The sequence below is a fragment of the Pelodiscus sinensis genome, chromosome 3, assembly GCF_049634645.1.
Source record: "Pelodiscus sinensis isolate JC-2024 chromosome 3, ASM4963464v1, whole genome shotgun sequence".
NCBI lineage: Eukaryota > Metazoa > Chordata > Testudines > Trionychidae > Pelodiscus > Pelodiscus sinensis.
Genome location: NC_134713.1, coordinates 131,559,838 through 131,584,405, shown reverse-complemented (window position 1 = coordinate 131,584,405; position 24,568 = coordinate 131,559,838). Strand labels below are relative to the sequence as shown.

Below are 24,568 nucleotides of genomic sequence, written 5' to 3'. Positions count from 1 at the left end.
GCCCCTTGGAAACGCCGCCCTGATGCCTCCAAGGGGCAGCACATTAGGAGCCCAGGATCAGCTGGAATGCCCTGATTTGAAGCAGCACTTCAAAGGGGCAGTGCAGCCCGGAGCCCGGGATCAGCTGGGCATTTCAGCTGATCCCTGGTAGGGAAGTTAAAGACTAGCTGACTATCTGATAAGCAAATGCTTATCGGATAGTCAGTTGACTAGTGAACTAGTCATTTCCTCCCCTCACCCCCGGCCTTTGCTGCCTCCATCAGATAGAGGTAGAAAAAGGGGTGGGGGAAAGGGATACTTCAAAGTGGCAGCACCGCACAGCTGTGTAGCGCTGCTGCTTTGAAACATCAAGGTAGCATTTCAAAGGGACAGCTGTGGAGCCCGGGGTCAGCTGGGGACTCCTCAGCTAATCCCGGGCTCTGCACGACATTTCCCCAGAACCCAGGGTAAACTGAGACGTCCCCAGGTAACCCTGGATTCTGCTGCCATGGGGAGCCCAGGATCAGCTGGGAGTCCCCAGCTGACTCCAGACTCCACGGCTGCCCCCCTTTAAAACACAGCTTCTGGCATTTCAAAGGGGCAGCTGCCATGGAGACCGGGGTCAGCCTGGCAGTGGAACCTAGGGTCAGCTCGGGAGTCTCCAGCTGACCCCAGGTTCTGAGGTAATGCTACGCAGAGCCCGGGAGCAGCTGGTGAGTCCCCAGCAGACCCTGGGCTCCACTGTCCCTTTGAAACATGCAGAGGCAGCATTTCTAAGGGGCAGCTGCTGCACAGCTGATCCCGCAGCTCAGCTATGAGGTGGCTACCCCTTTGAAACTCTGTGTGTTTCAAAGGGACAGCAGAGCCTGGGGTGACCTGGGGAGTCCCAGGCTCCGCGTTGCGCTGCCCTTTTGTAGCGCCACAGCAGCACTTCAAACAGGCAGTGCAGCATTAACACCTGCTATTAACACGTACAAACATTTAATTTGTTAATCCTTGACTGCATTAATTGCAGGAATTAACACATCAATTGATAGCCTTATAAAACACTATTTTAAAATGTATGTGTACCTCTAAACTTGAAACCTATATCTGAGTTGTGAAGAATATCTATTAAGATTATAGCAACCAACAAGGACACACTTGTATGTAGAGAACCCATGATCATATCAAATCTTCCTGACTAATGATTTAAATCAATTTTATTTAAATCAAATCCATCCTGGTTTGATTGATAACTAAAATTCCTAGAGGTGACAACACTTCAGGTACTAATTATGGACTTATATCTAAAAATACTTACTACCATGAACAACTTCATAGATTTCCTATATTAAAATACAACTTCAAACATTTATTTTAAATAAGTTAACACTTCATTATTTCAAGATACTGTATCACCTTTTTCAGGTTACAAACCATTCCTTTTTTAATTATTTTCTTGACCAGCACCTAGAAGAGGACTTTTAGTTTTCCAATATAATCTTTATTCCTTCCCACACCTCACACCACAGAGAGCAGAGTGCTTAATTGGTCAGCTGAAACTAACTGAACTCATGCTCTTAATTTTTGATAACTAAACTGTTTGAAATGACTATCACGTTATTTTAGCTGCTGTAACTGTTGGGTGAACTTTACATGGAACTACTATTTAATACTACGTACGTGAATAGTTAAGTGGTGGTAAGCTACATCCTTACCAGGCAATGCTTACCAATTATGGTTATCCAATGGGGGCTGGAATAGCCCCCTGTCACTGTGGGCTGGTTCATCCCCACAGAGCCTGCGGTGGGCAGGGGTGCTCCAGCCTAGATGGAGCAGCTCCCGCCCGAGATGGGTGCCCCCCCCCCACCACACACACGCACCTGCCCCCATTTAATCCATTAACTGGTTAAACATAACATTTAAGCAGATAAATAAATGGGATTTTACATCCCCAAATCAAAAGATGGAAACAAGTAAAATTTAAAAATGAATCAGAAAGAAATTAGAATAAAAACACTTCATAGGAGGTGAAAATGTATAATGTACCCTATGTACTCGATCATAAGTCAATTTTTTTTGTTAAAAAAAAAATCACACCATAAAGAGCGGTGGGTCATCTGTGCTACTACTTTATTTTATTTTATTTTTTTTAACTGGGGGGAGGGATTGGCAAACCTCAGTTTCCAGCCCAACAGGGCAAGCCACTGGCACGCTAGCATGTTTTACATACCTGGAGCATCTGCAGGAACAGAGCTCCTCAGCTCCCTCTGGCTGTTAGCTGTTCTGGGTCAACGGGAATGACTGCCAGACCATTCCTTGGCCCACACTGCTTCCTGCAGTACCCATTGGCTGTGAATGGCAAACAGCAACCAATGGGAGCTGAGAGGTTCCATGCCTGCAGATGCTCCAAGTACACAAATGTCTCAACAGGCCAACAGTTTGCCCTGCTGGGCTGGGAACTGACCTCTTCTCCTGTATTTTAAAAGTCAGAATCGAAACATAAGTTTTAGAACTTTTATTTTAATGCATCTAACCAAAAAAAGTATAATAATTGAACATATATGAACTCATATGGACTAATTTCGAAGAAATGTTTTAAAATCTCATATTCTAATGCATTTAAAGTTGTAAAACCTTTCAAACTCTGAATCAGTCTCCAATTTACCAAACAGTTCATTAAACTCAGCTTCAGTCATAGCTGCTCCTGCATTGTCATCAGCAATGTCATCCTGATTGCTTATCAGCCTCCATTGTGTCACGAGCGAATGTGGTACTGTCTTCTGACCCATCAAGCATATGGCTGATGCAGCGTTTCCAAAATGATTTTTCTATAATTTCTAAGAGAATGGACTCCCACGCATCCTTGACCACTGGGCAACCAGATTAATTTTGGGCTAGATAAGATTTCCGCCTTTTGTCAATTTCACCATGCCTGACCACATCCAGTCAGATCACATTTTGCATAGCCGGTCTTTAAAGGGATTGTTCAGGCAGACATTAAGGGATTGTAGAACAGAAGTTAGACCTGCAGGTATTACAGTTCAAGTAATTTTCATTTTTTTGGTCACATGCTTCACCTTATCCAACCTATGTGCCCTGAACATGTCCCATACAAGCATAGAAGGTTTCTAGAGAAATGTTTCTCATCACTGAACACTTTTTCCAAACAGTCAATAGTACCACTTTCATCCATCCATCCCTTCACATGTGCACATATGAGGATACCCCCATGAAATGTCATCGTTTTGGACAAGGTTTTTCTTTTCAAGAAACAGAATAGAGCCTTAATCCATTGGCCATATATGATAAAACTACTGTAAAAATGGATTATTTTTCATGGCCAGTGGTTTTAATTAAGACTGTTTTTTCACCAACACTAGTTACTCTTCTTTTGCTCAGAAGATCAAATGTCATCAATGTTTCATCCATATTTCCTATTTGTGACAACTCCGATTCATATTCCTTTTGATATTTTATAATAAATCTTCGGAAAGATTCAATTTTTTTCTTCCTGGTCTCTCAGCAGCTTTTGTGCTATCTTTGTTTATTGCTGAAGATAGAGACCTTGACAGTTCACGAAGCTAGTATGCCAAACTGTTGATGTGACAAACACCTATGGCTTTTCTGACTCGTGTGTCATCTTTTGACATTTGGAGAGCACACAGACAAATTCCAGTTCTAGTGACAAGGTACGCATTTTGTCATCATTCAACAACCCAATCGTTGCGACTTTTCCAGCCCAAGAAATGAAGCAAACCTTGTTGGACATTTTTTCTTGCTTCTTGGTATGTTTTTTAGTGTTGCTTTATTTTTTCACCATTCTCCTACCTGCTTCTCATTGATGCAGAATTTTTGAATAGCAGCACAATTATTGTTTCCTTTGCATATTCAACAAATTCAAGTTTAAATGCTGCATCAAACAGATCATTTTCTTTTGATTTCAACATTCCTCATTTTAAATGCTAGTATGAAAAAATAACTCCAGCACCTCACCCCCTGTCATCTAGAGAGTTCCAGGGTGGGGTAGCACCTAGCCCAGTGGCAACACAGGCCATGAGGGGGGTGATATTCTCTGTTCCATCAAATCCCCTTGCTTGGGGCCAGTCAAGTCCCGAGGGTGCCAGACCAGTGAAGTCCAATCTATATCAAGATATAGTAGACTTCCGATAATCCGGAACCTTTGGGACCTAGGTGGTGCCGGATTATCAGATATCCCGGACTCTCAGGAGGTACTATAAGATGGTTATATATATACACACAGTATATACTGTATATAAAGTGTTTTTAACCCTTTTTATTGTAGCACAAGCACTGTTCAGCATCACACAATACCAGTGGCAGACTGATTCAGTCCCGTCCGGTTTTGCTCGGTTCAGCTGCTGCCGCTGCTGCCTTGTGACTTGTTTTTTGCCGAAGATCACTCACTAGGCTCTTCTCATTTTGATGTAAGACTATCGGGAGCGCCATACAATGCGATGCCGGACTAAGTCTACACTGCCATGATTTTCCAAAAATGCTTTTAACGGAAAAGTTTTCCGTTAAAAGCATTTTTGGAAAAGTGCATCTAGATTGCTTTCGCAGAAAAGCATCCTGCCACTTTTTGCGGAAAAGCATCCGTGGCCAATCTAGACGCGCTTTTCCGCAAAAAAGCCCCGATCGCCATTTTCGCGATCGGGGCTTTTTTGCGGAAAACAGTACTGTGCTGTCTACACTGGCCCTTTTGCGCAAAAGTCTTTCGGAAAAAGACTTTTGCCCGAACGGGAGCAGCATAGTATTTCCGGGAAAGCACTGACGATCTTACATGAGATCGTCAGTGCTTTTCCAGAAATTCAAGCGGCCAGTGTAGACAGCTGGCAAGTTTTTCCGGAAAAGCTGCTGATTTTCCGGAAAAACTTGCCAGTCTAGACACAGCCCTGGGCTATGTCTACATTGGCCCCTTTTCCAGAAGGGACATGGTAATTTTTGAAATCGCAATAGGGAAATGCGCGGGGGATTTAAATATCCCCCGTGGCATTTAAATAAAAATGTCCGCCGCTTTTTTCCGGCTTTTAGAAAAGCCGGAAAAGAGCGTCTACACTGGCCCCGATCCTCCGGAAAAAGCGCCCTTTTCCGGAGGATCTTATTCCTACTTCAAAGTAGGAATAAGATCCTCCGGAAAAGGGCTTTTTTTCCGGAGGATCGGGGCCAGTGTAAACGCTCTTTTCCGGCTTTTCTAAAAGCCGGAAAAAAGCGGCGGACATTTTTATTTAAATGCCACGGGGGATATTTAAATCCCCCGCGGATTTCCCTATTACGACAGCTGAAATTAACATGCCCCTTCCGGAAAAGGGGCCAGTGTAGACGTAGCCCTGGAGTTTTACTGTACCTTATACCATTTTAGCTTAATTGCCTTCCCATATGGCAGTAAGCTTTACCAGTACAAGCACATTCATACAGTGGAGAAAGAGGGCCCAGTACCAGGGATGTTAGATAGCAGGTAACAGAATAGTTGACTAACCCCATGAAGTCTTAGTCAACTATCCTATAGTTCCAGGGGCAGTGCCAGCAGCCAGTGTGTTCTAGCCCCACTCCCTGGGCTGCCACCCCATGCTGCTGCCTATGTTTGTACAAGGGCTTGATGGAAGGGGGGAGAGGCAGCTGGGGGGGGGGGAAATAAGCAACAGCCCTGGATAATCAGGGGCAGCTGAGACAGGGCTGCTCTAAATCAATTAAGGGGCAGGTGAACTGATTTCAGGCTGCCACAGGACCTCTTTAAAAACCTTTCCTGTGAGGGAGGGTGGAAGAGAGTGGAGAAAAAGTTTGGAGAGTGGAGGTGGAAAGGAGCTAACAGCTGATAGGCAAATCAGAGGAGCTGAGCAGAACACCATCAACACTGCTAAGGGCTGCAGGAGGAGGTGGCAGGCTCCAACAGGGAGTGTTTGGAAGCTTCCTTCCTTCTAGATGGCCAGAAACTTCAGTTGGTGGCTGAGGAGGACTGTTTACTCAGCCTGACTGGCTGAGGGCATCGGCCTCAACACCCCTTTGTTTTGCCAAAGGACAGAAGGCCAAATGCTCAGAAAAGGCAAGTGGGACTTGTACCATGTCCACTAAACTGTAGGATAATGGGCAGAACAGGGGCCTGGGAGCCCGAAGTAGGACTGACCCTACCACAGGGTTCGTTTCAGCACCACCAGACCCTAGTTGCTGCTGCTGGGGCAAGTGCCAGCCTCTCCTGAGTGAGCGCCTTAAATCCATGGGTGGGACCACAAACCGTTTCCACATTCTCTCCTTATTTTCCCTACCAACTTGAGGATCCATGCCTACCACGCATATCAAGAGGAGATGCTGTGGGTTCCAGCAGGTAGGCCCAAAAAAGTGCGACTAGGGAAGTAATGGTGTAATTAACCGATAAGCAAAAGCTCATTGGTTAATGCTATGGATTACATGCACTTCCCCTACCTCCCCCTTCTGCCAGTACTTTTTTTTTTTTTTTTTAGTGGGCTAGCCAGCAGCCGTGCTCAGTCCCAGCTTGCAGTGTCTGGGACCTACCTCACTGCAACTCTGTGTTTAAAATGTATTAGGCGCTGGGCTGGCAGGCAGGCAGCCTGGCTCAGTCACAGCTCACAAGCTGGGTTATGTGAAGGTTTAACAAGGGAGGTTAGATATTGGGTAATTGAATAGCTGTGTAACAACATAAACTTTTTGGTTAGATCTATTCTATAGTCCTGAGGGGTGGCTCCTGGGAGCCCCCTGCCACCATGCGCTGCTGCCTCCGTATCAAAGGCAGTAGCATAGGATAACACAGCAGTAGTCCCTGACTTCGGGGGTCCAACCTCTCAGTGGACAGAGGCTGCTGCAGGGGGGAGGGGGAGAAGAGAGGCTAGGAACTGAAAAGGAGGCTACCATGAAGCAACTTGTCTGTGGCAGTCAGCTGGCCAGAGGCTGGTCCAGCAGCAGCCCCTTTCCAAGCTCCCTGTGGACGTGGGCTGCTGCCATAAAGCAGCCTCTGTCCACAGCCACCTTGGGCCGCTGCAGACAGAAGCTGCTTCGCGGAACGCAGAGCAGCCTCCATCCCCCTGTGGACAGGGGCTCCTTCACAGCAGCCTCCCCTATTCCCTTATGCCGCTGTGTCTCAGGCAGCAGCACATGGGGGAGGGGGAGTGGTAAGGGGAAGGTGGCATCGCAGAGCTGGTGCTGGAGGGTGGGACTGGCTTTCAAGCTAGCTCTCCACCCCAGCTGCCTGTGATAGAGGCAGTGGGGGAGGGAGAGAATGTGAGTAGTCAAGATGAACTGAAAAGCCTAGGCTTATCAATTAATTCTATAGTCAACTACTCATTGACATGTCTAGGCTTAACCAGTTAACTGGTGGGGCTGGAATAGTGGGCTGCTCCGGACCCACTGTGGTTGTGGGGGGACTGCCACGGACAGGGGCTTCTCCAAAAGTTTCAGCTCTGGGCAGGGGGCTCAGGCTTAGCTTCGGCCCTGAGTCCCAACATGTTGAATGCCAGCATGGAGACCCTATTAAAATGGGGTCCTCGGCTACAGCTGGGTCATATTGCAGTGACTCTGTGCCTCATACAGTGCAGATGCTCAGGTTGTCAAGGCTCCTTAGCAAGTGAGAGCAAATGCACTGGTGAATTTACTGTCAACTATGACTTTGGTCTGGGGTTTGGTGCTACTAGAGCTTCTATAGTGGGGGGGGAGGGAGGGAAGGGAAAAGGAAAAGCCACAGGTAGTGCTCTGAAGATGCACTACCCCCCCCCCCCCATGTTCCCAGCCAAAATTGTAATGGCTACATGGGGCAAGGCTACATGGGGAGCCCCCACATACCCTCTTCCTGCCCCTCTAGGTTCCCTTCCCTTCATTCTCTCTCCTCTTCCCCCCTCCAGGGGAGAAGCTGTCAGGTAAACAGCTGATTTAGAGCTCTCTTTGCCAAAATTAGAGAGTAAGGGGGACCGGGGTGGAAGTTTGGTGCTAGGGGCACAGGGTGGGTAGAGTTCTGACAGCAACGGGTTCAGTCACCGGGGAGATCATAATCTGGTTCACTTGGCTCAACAGGCTGGGATGGTTAGAACAGTATAAAGGGGTGTCGGCACCAGTCTACCCTTCTCCAGTTCAATTTTTAGCAGACGTGGTGAGCAGAGAGGTGGAGAAAACGGCGCAGCCTCAGGCAAAGAAGCCACGTAGCCAATTGTGGCGGTGGGGCAGCGGCAAGAAAAGGGGTCGCACGCACACTAGTGGCCACGGTGCCAGCAGCCAGGCGGGCCGTGCGGCGAGAGGAGCTGGGGCAGCCAGTAGTGGGGGACAGTGGGCACGGCGAGAAACCACTCAGCTCGCGGGGAGCTGGCACTGCCAGAAGAAGGGGGCAGGCGGCGCTGGGACGGGGATCCCGCTCACCTCGCAGGCTTTTCTGATACCGCTCCAGGTCGGACTCTTCCCGGGCTTCCCGCATACGGACAAGGTCCGCGTCTCTCAGCGCCAGGCGACACCGCACGGGCTCCGCTTCCCTGTCCCGAGTCAGCGTGTGAGGACCCAGCCTTTCCCTCCCGGCTTCGCCGCTTCCAACAGCGCTCGGGAGCCGTAGTTCCGTGTCGTTCGCCGTCCCATCCCCCACAGCGGGCGGCAGCTCTTAGCGGAACTACGATTCCCACACGGCTTTGCGGCACCCACCGCCCCTTCTAACCTCAACCCGTGTGGGAGCTCGTTGCTAACCAACTAGGAAAACGGTCCCGTCGGCCCCCAGCTGAGGTGAGTTACTCCCTTTCAGAGCTCCGCCCTTTAATACGTCTCGTACTCACGTTGCAGCGGTCTCAGACTACGTCTCCCAGCATGCAGCGCGCGTCCTTCTCTGGGCCCTCGGGAGTTGAAGTCCCTACGAGCAACGTCCTCCCCCACTTTAGAAGAGTTGTTGCGGCCTCGGTCTCTTTCCCTTTGTATGCGGTCAGATCGCACCTGCGCACTGTGCTGCTAGAGCGCAGCTTTCTTTCCCCGCAGCGCACGCGCAGTAATCCCGGGCAAAAGGAATCCATGTTTTATTTCCCCTTTCACGTATTGCCCCGGGGCGTACGCGGAATGTGCGCTCGCTCCCGAGGGGAGTTTGCGCCTCCATTGTCTGGAGCTGGCGCAAGCGCAATGAGAATTCACAGAGGAGCCCTCCATCGCCGCAGCGCCTGCGCAGTAATTCTCGGAACTCGGCTCCGTTCATTCTCTTTTTTCCCCACCCCCTCGCGCATTGTGTGTGTCTGTGTATATAGATGTGTGTGTTAGGGCGGCGCTTGCGCAGTGCCCGCGCCCCGCTCTGTGCCGTTAGCCGCGATGTGCCGGGAATAACGTTAGAGCGGTTGCTAGCTTAAGAGCCGCAGGGACAAACGGACCCGCTGCGCTTCGCCCCCTGGCGACGAGGAGATGGCGGGTCAGTGAACAGCGGTGCTAGGGACACCCCTGCCCAGAGAGTCTCCTTCGGGGGGGTAAGTGATGCTGCTTCCCCCCCCCCCCGCCGCCTCTCCCGGTCTGAGCTTGGGGGGGGGCTGCACCGTCCGTGCCTGCAGGGGCAACGCTCCCCCTCCCTTGCTGTGCGCGTCCATGGCCGCCGAGTGCCTCCAAGCGACCCCTCCCCGACTGCTGGCTGCTCCCCGCCCGTTAGCCTGCGCTGCCGCCGGGCGTGCCCGAGCCGCCGGCCCACGCGGGATGCAGATGGAGACGCTAAATCTGTTTCTTCCTCTGCGTCTCCCTCCCCGACAGACATGCCCCGCGGAGCGGGAGGGAGACTCCCCTATTCAGCCCCAGCTCTCCCCGCCGATACAGTCGCCTCTTCCCCGTCCTCATTCACCTGGGACGGAGTCTCTTGCGGCGTGGGCTTGTGATCTGTTGCCTGGAGCTTTTTATTTTTGAGTTTCTCTTCACCCGCCGACGGATTTTGTTGTTGCATTGAGTCTTTTTAAAAAAAAATCTAATCCTCCCCCGTCACGAAACTCCCCCATAGTTGGAGTCCCGCGGCCTCTTCACCCTCCATAATTAGAAGAATGAAACTCTGCCTTTAACGTGTCTGGAAAAGGAAACGGGAGACCCCATTATTTCCCCTCTTATTTGTCTCCTTCCTTCCCCCTCCCCTCCCCGTCGGCTTTTTATCTGGAGTATTTTAATAAGGTTTGTCTAATTAAAAAAATCTTCCCTAGTATATGATGTACATGGGTTCTTGCAAATGTTTATTTGGCAAAGGTAAAATAATTTGCTTTTTCTTTAAAAAAAAAAAAAATGTTGGGGTGGAAATGAATGGGTTACTAATGTAACACAAAGCTGATGGCGCTTTTCAAATGTAAAGCATTCTGTGGAAGAGGAAGCTGACTCCACTGAGAAGCAGATGACAGTTGTATGGATGAGCCATATTTTGTGATCTCATCCACACACTGCTTGGAGCTGGATGCTAGTGATTCTGCAGTGAGGGTTGGAGGAAGGAGGGGAGGATTCTGTTAAATTCTGTTCTGGTATATTTAGTATTCAGTAAATACAGTCTATTAACATCGGGCGGGGCTACTCTTGCATCTTTGAGTCCAATCAGGGAAATGCCAAATCATGAAGCGCACACCACAGCCATTGATATAGTATCACGTGAGTGAACATTAGGAAGCTGACTGTCAATGAAAGATAGCTGATCACATGAGAGAGTTGTTGTTAGAGCCCTGCATGGATTCAAAATTTGTATCTGCATGCACAAAAAATGAGCCACAGAAATCCCCATATGCACGTGTGTGTGTGTGTGTGTGTGTGTGTGTGTATAGCCCTGCATGGATACAAAATTCTGCAAAAACGAGCAGTGGATATATGTGGATTTACAAAGCTCTAATGGTTAGCTTATTGGACACCAATTAAATATTTTTTAATTGTGACAACAGGCCACCTATTCTTTATGGACGTAAGAGTGGAGGAAGGTGAGGTACGTTAGTTTAGATAAATTGAAACGTATGAGATCATGGTTTTGGACCTTTTAGTCAAAAGGTGATATGGGAACTATCCACCAACCATACCCTTCTTGGTCACAGTGAAATTCAAGATATTCATTAAGTACTCATACTTCCATGGAGTCATCCTGTGTGCAGGTTCAGGATTTGCCCATGTAAAACAGTTTGCAGAATCAGAGCCAACAATTGTAACACATTAATGAGTAAAAATAAAATTAAGAGTTCATGACTAAATAGAACTATTTTCCCATGGGTGAAGTGCTCTGTTGAGCTTGAAAGCATGTCTTTCACCAACAGAAGTTAAAGTTAAAAAAAATTACTTTACCTGCCTTGTGTCATGTTTTTAATGACCAATGTCCGTGTACTCATTGTGCCTATGTGTGGAAAAACATATTATACCCAAAAGTGACACTGTTAATGTCAAGTTATGTTTTTTTTAAAAATGAGTTAAGAAAAGGTGCTCTTTAATCTAATTACTTGATTGTGTTGGAGGAAGCTGTTGTAAGTTATCTCTGTACAAACTTTATTAGAAGGACTTTATAAATGCAGCATATTTGATACACAAATGAGCTATAAATAGATTTTTTTTTTTTAAGTTGCAAGCCCTGCACACTTAGCCAGGCTGGGATCTGAAAGCCAAGATGGGATTTTTCTTTCGTTCCTGTCCATCAGTAATAGCTACATTTTAACTGTAGAATCTATCAATTCTGACTTTATATATATATATATATATATATATATATATATATATATATAAATAAAATAATCCACTTAACTTGCTTGAAAACTCTACTTGTTGGGAAGTAGGACACTTACCTTAGCAACTGGAACAAGGCCTAAACCATCACTATCTTCAGAATTTGATCTTTCATTTAAAATTTTACTTCTAGCCCTTATAGATGAAAATACAGCTTACAACAGGTTGCACCTCTCTAATTTGGGACTCTCTTAACGTTCCCCAGTATATGCAGCCAAGTATTGCACTAGCCTTCTTATCCACAGCATCACACATGGAGCTTATGGTTGGTTGGTCATCCACTAAGACTCTGGAGTACTCATGTATTAATCCTAATGTACTTGTGTATTAAGAAAATCTAATTAAAATGACACTGTTAAATTTCTTTGCTAACTTGCTATCTAAGACCACAAATAGAGATAGTCAGCCATACAAATATATACAAATCCTAGTGTATGTTTCTAAACAAAACCTTTCTTTAGTTCTGGCTATTTGTTTGTTATGGTCTAAATTTATTTTTTTATTTTTTTTATTGTTGAGAACCTTTCATATTCAAGAAGTAAGTCCTGCAGGTCGCAGAAGTTCATCTCCTGTTTATTTTCCCTGATTTTTCTCTCCTAAATCCGTTGTCCACCTTTAGATGACCTCCATGATTATTCTGACTGACAAACCTGAACCATTGTATGAAGTTTTTTGTCACTGAAGAATGTTCATCATTGTAGTTGTATAGTACTTTAATAAGGGTGAATACTTTTTTCTGAATACTTTTTTCCTGCCTTAGTAATTTTAAGCTTTTTTCCAGCAACTTCTGTCTTAATGATGAAACTCTTACTTTGTTACTAAAGGAGCTGTGTTTAAAGTTTAGCTTTTATTCAGCTAACATGACATCTAATTTGTTGTCAAATACATTCAGAGCTTCCCTACTATAATTGAAGTTACTGTATTACACTCACCTTATCAGCTCTTCACTGTGCCTCTGGAAAAAATGGCCTCTTCTTGCACTACAAATCTCTGCTCCATATGTATTCAGAGAGATTTGCTTAGTTTTGTAACTAAAATAATACATCTTCAGCATTGTTTGTGATATTCTATCTTTAGGTCCACAGTCTCCCTCGTTTATCTTTGTACAATTCCATAGCTTCCAGTGATGTTATTCGGTACGAATGAGGGTAGAAGCTGGTATTTAGAGCTATTGTTTTGGATGATGTTTAAACGAGAGTAGTAATTAGTAAGGCAGGATGATCATGAGAAGGCATTCTTGTCTGTGTGCAAAAAAAAAAAAGTAAAACATAAACTAATACCCAACTTAACAAGTGCATGAACTTGAAAAAAGACGTTTCTCACAAAAGCCTGGCTGGATCTCTCACCCAGGACCACAGGCAAAGTTGAATGATTGTTCTTTGTCTTTCCAAACCTTGTAGACTATATCTGTCTACACTACGAGATTTCTCTGCAAAAAATGTTAATGAGGGACTCATTTGCATGAGTCATGATCTCATTTGCATATTTTCTGCTGCTCTGTTTTGTGCAAAAACAAGCAGTGTGGACATTTATTTTTTGTGCAAAACCCCCTTTTCCCGCAAGATAGCTAAACCTTTTTTGGGGCATAAGGATCTTGCAGGAAAAGGGGGTTTTGCGCAAAAAAAACCCCATCCACATTGCTTGTTTTTGCACAAAAACCCCAGCACAAAGGATTGGCAGAAAATATGCAAATGAGATTGTGACTCATGCAAATGAGTCCCTATACATATTTTTTGCTGAGGAAACTCGTAGTGTAGACAGCCTACGTGAGGAGAGATTAGGAGAGAGACATGATTTGTGTCCTCTTCTCATTTTAATACTTTCCCCTTCACTCTGAGAATGTGACACCAACTCAGTCTCCAACGTGTAAAGTTTTTGCTCAGACCTTTCTTCCTGCCAAAGAATGGCCACTAAGAATCATAAAATGATAGGGTTTGAAGAGACCTCAGGAGGTCTTGGAATCCAATCCCCTGCTGAAAGCAGGACCAATCCCAACTAAATCATCCCAGCGGGGGCTCTGTCAAGACAAGACTTAAAAACCTCTATGGATGGAGATTCCACTGTTTCCCTAGATAACCCCTTCCAGTGCTTCACCACCCTTCTAGTAAAACAGTCTTTCCTAATATTCAACCTAGACTTCCCCAACTCCAACTTGAGACCATTACTCCTTCTGTCATTTGTCACCGCTGAGAACAGCCTCTCTCCATCCTCTTTGGTAACCCTCCTTCACGTAGCTGAAGGCAGTTATCAGATCCCCTTGAGTCTTCTCTTGACTAAATAAGCCCAAATCCTCAGCCTGTCTTCCTAAATTGTGTGTTCCAGCACCCTAATAATTTCTGTTGCTGTCCACTGCACTTTGTCCAGTGCGTCCACATGCTTTCTTTAATGAGGGGCCCAGAATTGGAGGTAATACTCCAAATGTGCCTCACCAGTGCTGAATAAGGAGAATAATCACTTCCCTAGATCTGCTCGCAATGCTTCTGTTAAGGCACCCAGATATGCCGTTAGCCTTCATGGCTACAAGGGCACACTTTTCACTCCTATCCAGCTTCTCATCCACTGTAATCTCCAGGTACTTTTCTGCAGAACTGCTGCTTAACCTGTTGGTCACCAGCCTGTAGCAGTGCTTGCGATCCTTCTCAGTGCAACATTCTGCACTTGTCCTTGTTGAACCTCATCAGGTTTTTTTGTCTCTCCCCCCCCCCCCCCCCATCTTCCAATTTGTCTAGGTCACTCTAAGCCCAATCCCTATCCTCCAACATATCTACCTCTCAACCAAGCTTAGTGTCATCTGCGAACTTGCTGAGGGTGTAATTCATCTTCTCATCCAGGTCATTAGTAAAGATATTGAACAAAACCAGTCCCAGAATTAACCTTTTGGGCACTCTACTTGATACTGACCACCAGCCAGATGTTGAGTGATAGATAGCTATCCCCTGAGCCCAACGATCTAGCCAAACTTCTGTGTTCGAACTTCTGTTCGCCATTTATCCACTCCATGCTTCTTTAACTTTCTGGAAAAAATACTGTGGGAGACCGTAGCAAAAACTTTGCTAAAGCCAAGGCATATCACATCAACTGCCTTCCCCATATCTACAGAGCCAGTTTCAAGGTAACTTAACCCTGTAATAGTCCACTTGATCATGTTGAGACTAGGCTGAGGTCCTGGCTAACATTTTGTTTTAGAGGATCTGGTTTGGGCTGCTTTTTTTTTTTTTTTCCCCCAACTTGCAGCATATTCTGCAATTTCATAGAGTAGAATCTTATAACTTTACATACAATTTTGCTACACATTTCATAAGGACAGTAATGTTCAGTTGATTGTGTTTTCAAATGATAGCTCAAGGCATACTGTGTACAAAAATTGTCATAGTTTTGTAAAAGTGATAAGGATACGGTCTTTCATGCTGTGCATGTAGGATTTTTATTGGAAATGTTCTAGTTAAGGCTAAAGTTTTGATTATATATGAAGTTGCAGCTCCTGTAGCTAGTACTAACCACCAACTTCTTAATACAACTTGCAGTCTTTTTTAGATCTCTCAATTCAAACATTCTGCAAGAAATCCTAAACATAGTATTTTATTTCTCAAAATAGGACTCAACAGGAAGTTGCATGCCAAGTTTGGATACTAGAGAGAGGCACTGTGGTATATCAAAATAAGATATAAATTCTTAGTCTTAACATGAAGATGAGAGAAGCATAACAGATTGCTGTCATAAAATAACTATTATAAATATGAATATTATTAATTTAAATCTTCCATCATTTAGTTTTCTAAGGACAACATTCCTAACTTGGTGGGGTACCAGCTAAGGAAGGGTGCCTGTCTCTGATCTGTAGTATGGCTGCTGGGGGTGTGTGCATGCCTTTGTTTCTCTATAGGGAGTTACATAACTCTTCCTTTTGATCTTCATTGTACCAAGCAAGTTGCAAAGTGCAGTGTTGCGCATTACTGGTGCGGGAAGGGCAAAAACGCAATTAGAACAGAACTGAGGATTGGGAGAAAACCAAGGTAATGTGATATCCTTAGCAAGACTAAAAAATAGAAACACAAACCAGCAAAAAGAAACGGCATGTATATGAAATCAGAGAAGGAAAAACCAGCAGTTAGACACAGTGCCCAAAAAACAAGTGAGATGACGCTAATGAATCAAGCAGCTTGAAGTAAGTGCGTTATACTGGTGGTCCGGCAAGTAAGGGAGGGAATCAGCCAAAAACTGTTTGAGAACTACAGAGCCGGAGTGGTAGTTGGAATAAGAAAAGATTTAGTATTACCATAAAGTTGAACTTCATTTTCTGTTTTTATTCTATATGTTCAATTTGTAGTGGAACTCTTTGAAGTCTGGAAAGTCCTATCCTTTCCCTCCCCACTTTCAAAAATTTGTTACGTTTGTGGCCATCAAAATAACCAAAGATTATTTGTATCAATTGACTTTATATTTTGTCCTTATTTTAAAGAAAGGTGTTTGTTTTTATAATAGGAAAAACCAGGTGAATTATGCTTAGTGTTGAGCCCTCAAACCTTTCTGATATCTGCAGCTTCTGCAGATCCACATCATCTTTGCAAATCAGACATTTCTTGCTTCCAGTAACCTATAACTCTCTCATTTGTGGAGCTCAGCTAAATCATCAGAGATGTGGGAGGGAGGAGAGAGAAAATGATGGCAAGTTAAGTTCTCAAGCTTTTCACCCTCATATTTTCTGGAAGAGAAGTGGTCAGTTTCACAGCTAGTCAACTTCAAGCAATAAAGTAAATAGTTTCATTTAGTAGTCCTGTATCTTGAATGTGTGTACAATTTGTATTTGTTCTTACGATTTCACTATCCCATTTTTTAAAAAGTTCCTTTCCTCAATTAGAAACTGATTTAGAACAGTGAAAACGGCTGCCCATAAGGTGCTATCAAATGTGCAAAATTAGCGAGGAAAAATATTTCTGGTTTAAAAAAAAAAAATCGTGTGTGTGTGTGTGTGTGTCCCCTTGCCATGCCTGGCTTTCCCACTTGTCCATGACTTTCAAGTGTGGGAAGCTTCTGCGGGGGCACCAGGGATGTCCTCCCTTCTCCTGGCTATTCCTAGTGGGGACTACTGGGGGCTTCTCCCTGGACCCTCTCAATCCTTCAAGGGTTTGGGGGCACCAGGGGCTCTCTCCCTCCCCCCAGCCCTCTCAGAGCATGAGGCTCTCCTCCTTGGCCCTTCCTGGGCTTCAGGGGAGCCACTGGGGGTTTTCTCCCCCTCTCCCCATTACAGGCTAGGGAGGGCTGTCTCCTTCCCCCTTCTATTTTCTCTCCCCCCCACACACACACCTTGCGTAGCAGGGAGGGAGTGCCGCCCGGGTGCTTTCTGTTTTTCCTCCACCCACCTCTTGGGTGAGACTGGCAGCTGTCTCCTGGACATGCTCTTGGTACAGCTACCTGCAGTGGTCACTTAGCAGTATAGCTCTCCCCTGTGCTTACTGCCCCCAGTTGCCACTGTGAATATTATGTCCCTCATCTCTCTGCCTCATAAGTTTCCATGTTCTAGCATTCCCCACATCTCCTGTTTCCCTAGCACAACCAAACCCTGACCTTGCTTTAAGTTGGGAGAAGAGGAAGCTGCATACCAACTGTGGTGGTTCTAGCGCTTACCTTTTAGGAAGAGTTCTTGAACAAATAGACTCAGTCAGGCACATGCACATTTTCAAAATAGATAAATTCCAAGGCCAAGGGGGCCCACTGAAATTGTCTGATCTGACCACCTGTGTTGAACAGACCAGGAAGTGGTAGCATTTCTATATCTGAAGGAAGAAGGATATGGATTAAATTGTTTCTTTATAAAAGATAGTTCACTCTCAAGTGAATATTAAAGCATATATTTTAGAGAAAAAATCCAATCATGATGTTAAAAGTGCCAGTGATCAGAGAACCTACTAAAATCCATTGGTTGCTTTCATCATTAAAAAGTCTTATTTCCAATCTGAATAGACCGAGTGGCACCTCCCTGCCTGGAGCCAGGCTGCCAACCTTCTCCCCCACCTCAGTACTCTGTTCCCAGGAATTTTTAGGTTCCCTACCAGGATGGGGAAAGCTGCCTGCCCGCCCCCTCTAACCAGGCTTCTTGCTCCCAAGAAGCAAAGGGAAATCTGCCTGTGGCTTCTTGCCTTTGAGCAGCAGTGGGCATCTGGACTCTGGCTGCCTGACTTTCTTAACAATTTCACAGCAGAAGCCCTGAAATTAACCTGACTTACACTGGTTGTTAGCTCTAGTCATCTACACAGACTGCATCACCCTAACTACAATAATATAATTCCTACACTTCTGGTGGAGGTAAAGTTATTACGTCAGTGTAGTAGAGCACTTAGGGTATGTCTAGACTACATGGCTCTGTCAATGGAGCCATGTAGATGAGTTTACTAGACATAGGAAAATGAAGCGGCGATTTAAATAATCACTGCTTCATTTACATCAAAATGGCCACCGTGCAGTGCCTATCAGCTATTTGGCGTCACAGCGAGGCAGTCTGGATGCGCCGCAGTCGACAAGGGAAGCCTTTGTCGAACTCTCTGGTAAACCTCATTTCACGAGGCATACCGGAGTGGTCGACAAAGGCTTCCCTTGTCAACCGCGGTGCATCCACACTGCCCCGCTGTGCTGCCAAACAGCTGATTGGCACAGCGCGGTGGCCATTTTGATGTAAATGAAGCGGCGATTATTTAAATTGCCGCTTCATTTTCCTACGTCTAGTAAATTCATCTCCATGGCTCCATTGACGGAATCATGTAGTCTAGACATACCCTTAATAAGTAGGACAAAGCTATAATGCAGACTTAGGGCTATCAAGGTGTAGATGACTACATGATCAACAGGTATGCTTATTAGTTAATTCTATTGATTACAATCACTTTCGCCCCTCTCATCCACTCTAATCTCCAGGTTTTTTTCTGTAGAACTGCTCCTTAACCTAGTGGTTCCCAGTCTGTGATTTTTCTTTCCTAAGTGCAGGACTCTGCACTTATTCTTGTTGAACCTCATCCGATTTCTTTTGGCCTAAACCTCCAATTTGTCTAGGTCACTCTGGACCCTGTCACTGCCCTCCAGCGTATTTACCTCTCCCCAAGCTTAGTGTCATCTGTGAACTTGCAGAGGGTCCAATCCAGTCCCTCATCCAGGTCATTAATAAGATGTTGAATAAAACTGGCCCCAGAACTGACCCTTGACATGCTCTGCTTGATACCAACCACAAGAAGAGATCAGGTTGTTGATTTCTACCTGTTGAGCTCAATGATCAATCCACGTTACAGTCCATTTATCCAGCCCACATTAGGGATGTTAAAATGTGTGTGTTAAGGTAAATGGGTAAGTTAAGATAAATTTAAGGAAAATTTTAGCTGTTACATGTTTACATGGGTGTAGGCAGCTCCCTAGCAGTCGGTATGTGCGGGAGGAGGGGGGCGGGGAGGGAAGAGCGTGGCTTTTAAGCAGGATTCCTGCACGTTGGCTCCTGCTAGGCACCCCCCAGCCCTCATGCTGCTGCCTCTGATACAAAGAGAGTGGTGGGGAGGGGATGGGCTGCATATAACCATTTACACCAGTGGTCCCCAACCTTTTGGGGCTGCCGGGTGCCCGGGGGCGGGGCCACACATGCCTCGTGCCCGGTGCCAGCTCCACCCATGCGCTGCACTCCCGGGGCCAGCACCGCTCCTGTGCCACACGCCCAGAGGTAGGGCTGCCCATACGCCACGCGCCCGTGGCCGCTGCCGCGCCCGTGGCCGCTGCCGCTCCTGTGCCACACGCGCAGGGGCTGGGCTGGTGCCACTCCTGTGCTGTGTGCCCAGGGGAGGGGACGCCCCTCTGCCACGTGCCCGGAGGCGGCGCCACCCTTATGCTTTGCGCCCGGGGTCAGAGACATGCCTGTGCCACGTGCCCAGGGGCTGGCACTGCCCATACGCTGCACAGCCAGGGGTGGGGCTGGCCCTGACCTCTTGGTGGGCACACAGAAATGGCCCAGCAGGCGCTGTGGTGCCCGTGGGCACTGCATTGGGGACCACTGATTTATTCTGTCCTGTCCCTAATCCATATCTCTTTCACTGGGGGTATGTCTACATTACCCTCCTAGTTCGAACTAGGAGGGTAATGTAGGCATACCGCACTTGCAAATGAAGCCCGGGATTTGAATTTGCCGGGCTTCATTTGCATAAGCGGGGAGCCGCCATTTTTAAAACCCCACTGGTTCGAGCCCCGTGCAGCGCGGCTACACGGGGCACAAACTAGGTAGTTCGAACTAGGAAGCCTAGTTTGAACTACCTAGTTCGTGCCCCGTGTAGCCGCGCTGCACGGGGCTCGAACCAGCGGGGTTTTAAAAATGGCGGCTCCCCGCTTATGCAAATGAAGCCCGGGAAATTCAAATCCCGGGCTTCATTTGCAAGTGCGGTATGCCTACATTACCCCACTAGTTCGAACTAGCGGTGTAGTGTAGACATACCCTGGCTGGCAAGAATACTGTTGGAGACTATCCAAAACTTTGGTAAAGTGAAGGTGTATCATGCCCACCACTTTTTTCCTATGGAAATATGAATAAAGAAATAGTAATGAACATGTCTGTCAAGAGCAATCTAGATAATACAGAAGATCTAAAGTGAAAGAGCATCTAAATTGATGGCATAGATAGAAAATAAGGGGGTATTCCATAAAGATTGATGAAGACAGATTTGGTGGTGATAGGAAATAAACTGAAGAGGTTCTTTAGGGTTTGGGGAAGGGCAACAATTAGGAATGTTAAATATTGGTTAATTGAATAGTTGATTAACCTCATGAATTCTTATCAGTTAGTTGATCATTCTATAGTCACTGGGCAGCCCCTGTCTGGGGGGTGGGGGGGGAGGGTCTGAGCTCCGGGACCCAGCATGAGCCAGAACTGAACCGGGCTGCCTGCCAACCTGGCTCCTAATACACTTCAAATGCAGAGCTGCAGTGGGGGTAGGTCCAGGAGCTAGTTTAAGCTGGGATTGAGCCATGCTGCTGGCCAGCCTGCTAAAAAATTTACTGGCAAGGGGTGTGGGAGAAATGCGTGTAGTCTCTAGCATTAAACTATAAGCTTTTGCTTATTGGTTAATCAACTCTACTCTTACAACCCTAGTAACAATACTGCGATGCACAATACAGAAAGATCTTGTGTATGATGAGGTTATATTGGTATTCCATTGAATTTGTGGTCCATGAGCTGTGTGTATAGGTAAGGGCTTCATGCTTTGACCTTTTCCATCCCTGTCCTCTTTTTTTTTTTTTTTAACCAAAATTTGTATTGGTACCTGTGAATACAATATAAAATTAAATACATATAGGATTTTCTGTGTCCAGAATAATTCAGCTGTGTTTTTAAAACTGTTAGTATTCACAAATTATTTAACCCAAGTCCATATTAACTTTTTAAGACATAGAGTCTATCGTTTTTTTGAGAGAGATACCATCAAACAAGTATCCAGAAGAGGAATGTGAACGGTTAACAGGTGCTCAAGAGCAATCCACAGGGTTAGTGTAGCGGGCCTGGGAGCTGCTCCAGCCCAGGCAGGCCTGCCACACTGTGGTCTGCCCTGACCAGGCTATGTCAAGTCCCAAAGAAATCAAATTAAGCTGAATTGATATTAGCCAGAGGTTGGAGCACCAGTGCTGGTTTCCTGCCGGTGGTGGGGGTGGGTCAGCAGTCCAGGCTCACGCCGGGTCCCAGAATGCTGTGTCTTTGCCTCCCCTGCCCAACTCCCTGGACTGCGGAGACTGTGCTGGGGCGAGCTGGCTTCCCCCACCACTGGCTCCTGCTCCCCACCCCTTTGCTGTCTTTGATACAGAGGCGGTTGGGGGTGGGAGAGATGGAGCAAATAGTTGAGTAGTGACAACTATCCACACGCCCAATCTTCTCACACACCGCCCCTGCTGAGACCCGGCACCCTCAGCCTTCTCCTGCACCCCCCCCCCCCCACTGAGATCCTGCATCCCATCCCTGTCACTGGCAGCTCTGTTTTGTGCACTGAAACCCCCTGTCTTTGTCCCAACCCCAGAGTCCAGTGATGTCCACAAAATCCAGTAACCCTGGAACCCCAGAAAAAGTAATTCTGGCCTATGGGAAGCCCTGAGCTTCAGTCCTCCCTGTCTCCCCCAGAGGAGTCATGTCTCTGTTGGGGGGCCACATCAGTGAGGGTTGGGGGTTTTTGGAGGGTTTTTTTTGTTTTTGTTTCTCACTTGTGTGGTCTCCAACTGGTTTTTCTGTGGGTCATTGACCCCAGACCCAAAAAAGTTTCCCCACCCTTACCACAAATAGAATATTGAAACCTTTTGTGTTGGCCATAAATTTAAAATGAAGTTTGATAAGCTCTTTAACTTTCTCGTGTTAGTTTAATTCAGATTCATATTTCCTTTCTTACTGGTTAAATTAAACCATTCTCCCTACCTGCAGCACTAGCAGAATGACGTGGGCATAATTATGTAATTAACGGCAAGTTTCCGTTAGCAATTGGTGGTCCACAGGAAGGTTTGCATTGAACTGGGGAGTGGAGGGGCACAGTCCCTGAAGTTGGAGAACCACTGATTTAGTTTAATATCTTGTTCTTCATGGTGGCCAGCAGCCATGTCTCAGGGGAAGGTGCAAGAAATCCATACAGTAAGTGGATGAGGAATTGGTTCCCAGGGAAAACATTTCAAAATCTGCTGTATATCTGTAATAGAGATGTAGCCATGTTAGTCTGGTCTTGCTGAAACAAAAGACAGGACTATGCACCACTTTAAAGACTAACAAGATGGTTTATTAGGTGGTGAGCTTTCGTGGGCCAGACCCACTTCCTCAGATCAAATTGTGGAAGAAAATTGGCATGACCATATATACCAAAGGGATACGATCAAAAAAAGTGAACACATCTTTGGGCCTAACAAAGATGCTAGTTATCTTACCCAATACAAAGATAGCTTCCCCAATTATCATCCCTAATATCATTATCTCCTAGACACTAACCTTCCCCCCCCCCCCATTCCCCGTCTGTTCTAAAATCTGATTTTTCAATTTTATGTGTTTTTTTTTTTTTATTGTATCCCTTTGGTATATATGGTCATGCCAATTTTCTTCCACAGTTTGATCTGAGGAAGTGGGTCTGGCCCACGAAAGCTCACCACCTAATAAACCATCTTGTTAGTCTTTAAAGTGCTGCATAGTCCTGTCTGCTGTATATCTGAGAGAGTTTGTCTGTGCATGAGCTAGTCTATCCATCTGTTTGATTGAGAACTCCTCCTAAATGGTAAGAGCTAGGACCACCAAATTTGGTATGTAGCTTTCTCTTATAACTTCAAGCAAGGTAAGGGGTTGGTTCTGGGGCAGGGGAGTGAGGATTGAAGATTCCCTCTCATAATTTATACAGGGATACATAAAACCATATAGAAATGAGACAGGATCACCAGGCAGGTAAAAGGGGCTAGCTGGTTGCGCTCTACAATGTTCATACGGGAACATTGTTGGAAGTTCCCCTTTATCACGGAGCAAGGGGAGAGTGCATGCTTTCCTGCATTCCTCACTGTGGCTTTGGAGACCAGGGGACAGACCTGCCCCAGCCGAGGGACGTGCACCCTTCCTTTGGCTGTATCTGCTGGAGCGACAGCAGCCATGGAGAGGTGCCTTTTGCCTGGCCATAAGCTGCTACACTGTATGGTGAGTGAGGGCTAGGGTCGTCCTCTCTCACCAAGGTAGCTTGCATAATGAACCATTCATCCCCAACCCCACTCCAAAGCAATGGTTTAAATGAAGAAAAGCAACAATTAATTGAGTTAAGGACTTGAGTAATGCCAGGTAAATCTTCTAGTCTCTAATAATTTGGAATTGGGAGATCAGTTTAAAATCTGAAGCATGAGTTTTATCTTTTCATAAGTTACTTTTTAAGTATTTTACTGTTATCTCTTGGATAATCTTGTTACCCATATAAATGTCCAGTCCCATATGAGACTTCCTAAATCCTTAGTCTCAGTAATATCCTTTATCTCTTATCAGATAAATATCCCTCTCTTCAGAGGCAGCAGCATGGGGGTTGGAGCAGACAGATCCAATGCTCGTGCGGAGCCTGCTTAAAAGTAGCTCCTCGCAGGCGTCGTCTCCCACTCCCAACACTTTCTCCTTCTGATACAGAGGCAGAAAAGAGGGGGAGTGCGTGTAGTCGATTGAGATTAACTGATAATCCCAGGCTTATTGGTTAATTGTGTATTCGACAACATGTTGACATCCCTAATTAGTGGGTCTAGTGAAGACCATGCTAATTCAAACTGAAAGGGCACTCTGGTCAGTAGTTCTGCCCCTCACAAGGAGTAAGGGATAGAACTCCGGCTGTGAGGACGGTGCCAGAACAGGATTGAAAATACCTCAACTCCAGCTAAGTAACTAATGTACCTGGGGTTGCATATCTTAAGTTGACTTTCCCTTTTTAATGTAGACCAGGTCCTTGTCACTAAAGTTCTGGGAGCATAATGCATAAAAGCTTATTGACTTGTAGGCGATATGCTACCTTTGTCTTTGTATGGGTCTCCTGTTAACATCATTAGTGGGAGTTCTGCTGAGAACTGATGGTTGTACATAATTAAAATGAGAATTTCACACACTCCACTTAGTAAGTCAACTCTGATATAAATGAAATCCTGTGGAGCATCCTCTGTCTGTAGCGAGCCTGGGCCTGCTGCAGGAAGAGGCTGCTTCACAACAGCAGCCCCTGTCTGCGGGGGGGCCCAGGCTTCCTGCAGAGCAACCTCTGTCCATGGGATGCTCAGACCCTCCACAGACAGGAGCTGCTGCCACCTTACGCTGATGCCTCTGCATCAGGGGCAGCAGCACAGAGCAGCAGGCAGCTGGTCGGCACGGGGAGCTGGTTTTGAAATTGGCTCTCCCTGCCAGTAAATTTTTTTAGCAGGCTGG

The 24,568-nt window shown here is 46.1% G+C and overlaps 2 protein-coding genes across 17 annotated transcripts in view; one reads left to right on the top strand and one right to left on the bottom strand.

Annotated features, from left to right (window-relative positions):
• Window positions 1-8,892, bottom strand: part of SDCCAG8 (SHH signaling and ciliogenesis regulator SDCCAG8) — a 159,282-nt gene extending 150,390 nt beyond the window's left edge. For 2 of the 3 annotated variants that reach the window (XM_075924861.1, XM_075924863.1), the window contains exon 1: window positions 8,341-8,475. In XM_075924861.1, coding sequence (XP_075780976.1) covers window positions 8,341-8,395 — 55 coding nt within the window. In that variant the 5' untranslated portion in view covers window positions 8,396-8,475. Of the gene's footprint in view, window positions 1-8,340; window positions 8,476-8,741 lie in introns of those variants that run through there. The other variant, XM_075924862.1, reaches the window with a different exon arrangement.
• The window catches only part of CEP170 (centrosomal protein 170), a 176,662-nt gene continuing 157,979 nt past the window's right edge, over window positions 5,886-24,568 (top strand). For 5 of the 14 annotated variants that reach the window (XM_075924856.1, XM_075924857.1, XM_075924854.1 and 2 more), the window contains exon 1: window positions 9,192-9,410. The gene's annotated coding sequence lies outside the window, so the exon portion shown is untranslated. Of the gene's footprint in view, window positions 6,026-8,587; window positions 8,692-9,185; window positions 9,411-24,568 lie in introns of those variants that run through there. The other 9 variants (XM_075924859.1, XM_075924852.1, XM_075924851.1 and 6 more) reach the window with 7 other exon arrangements.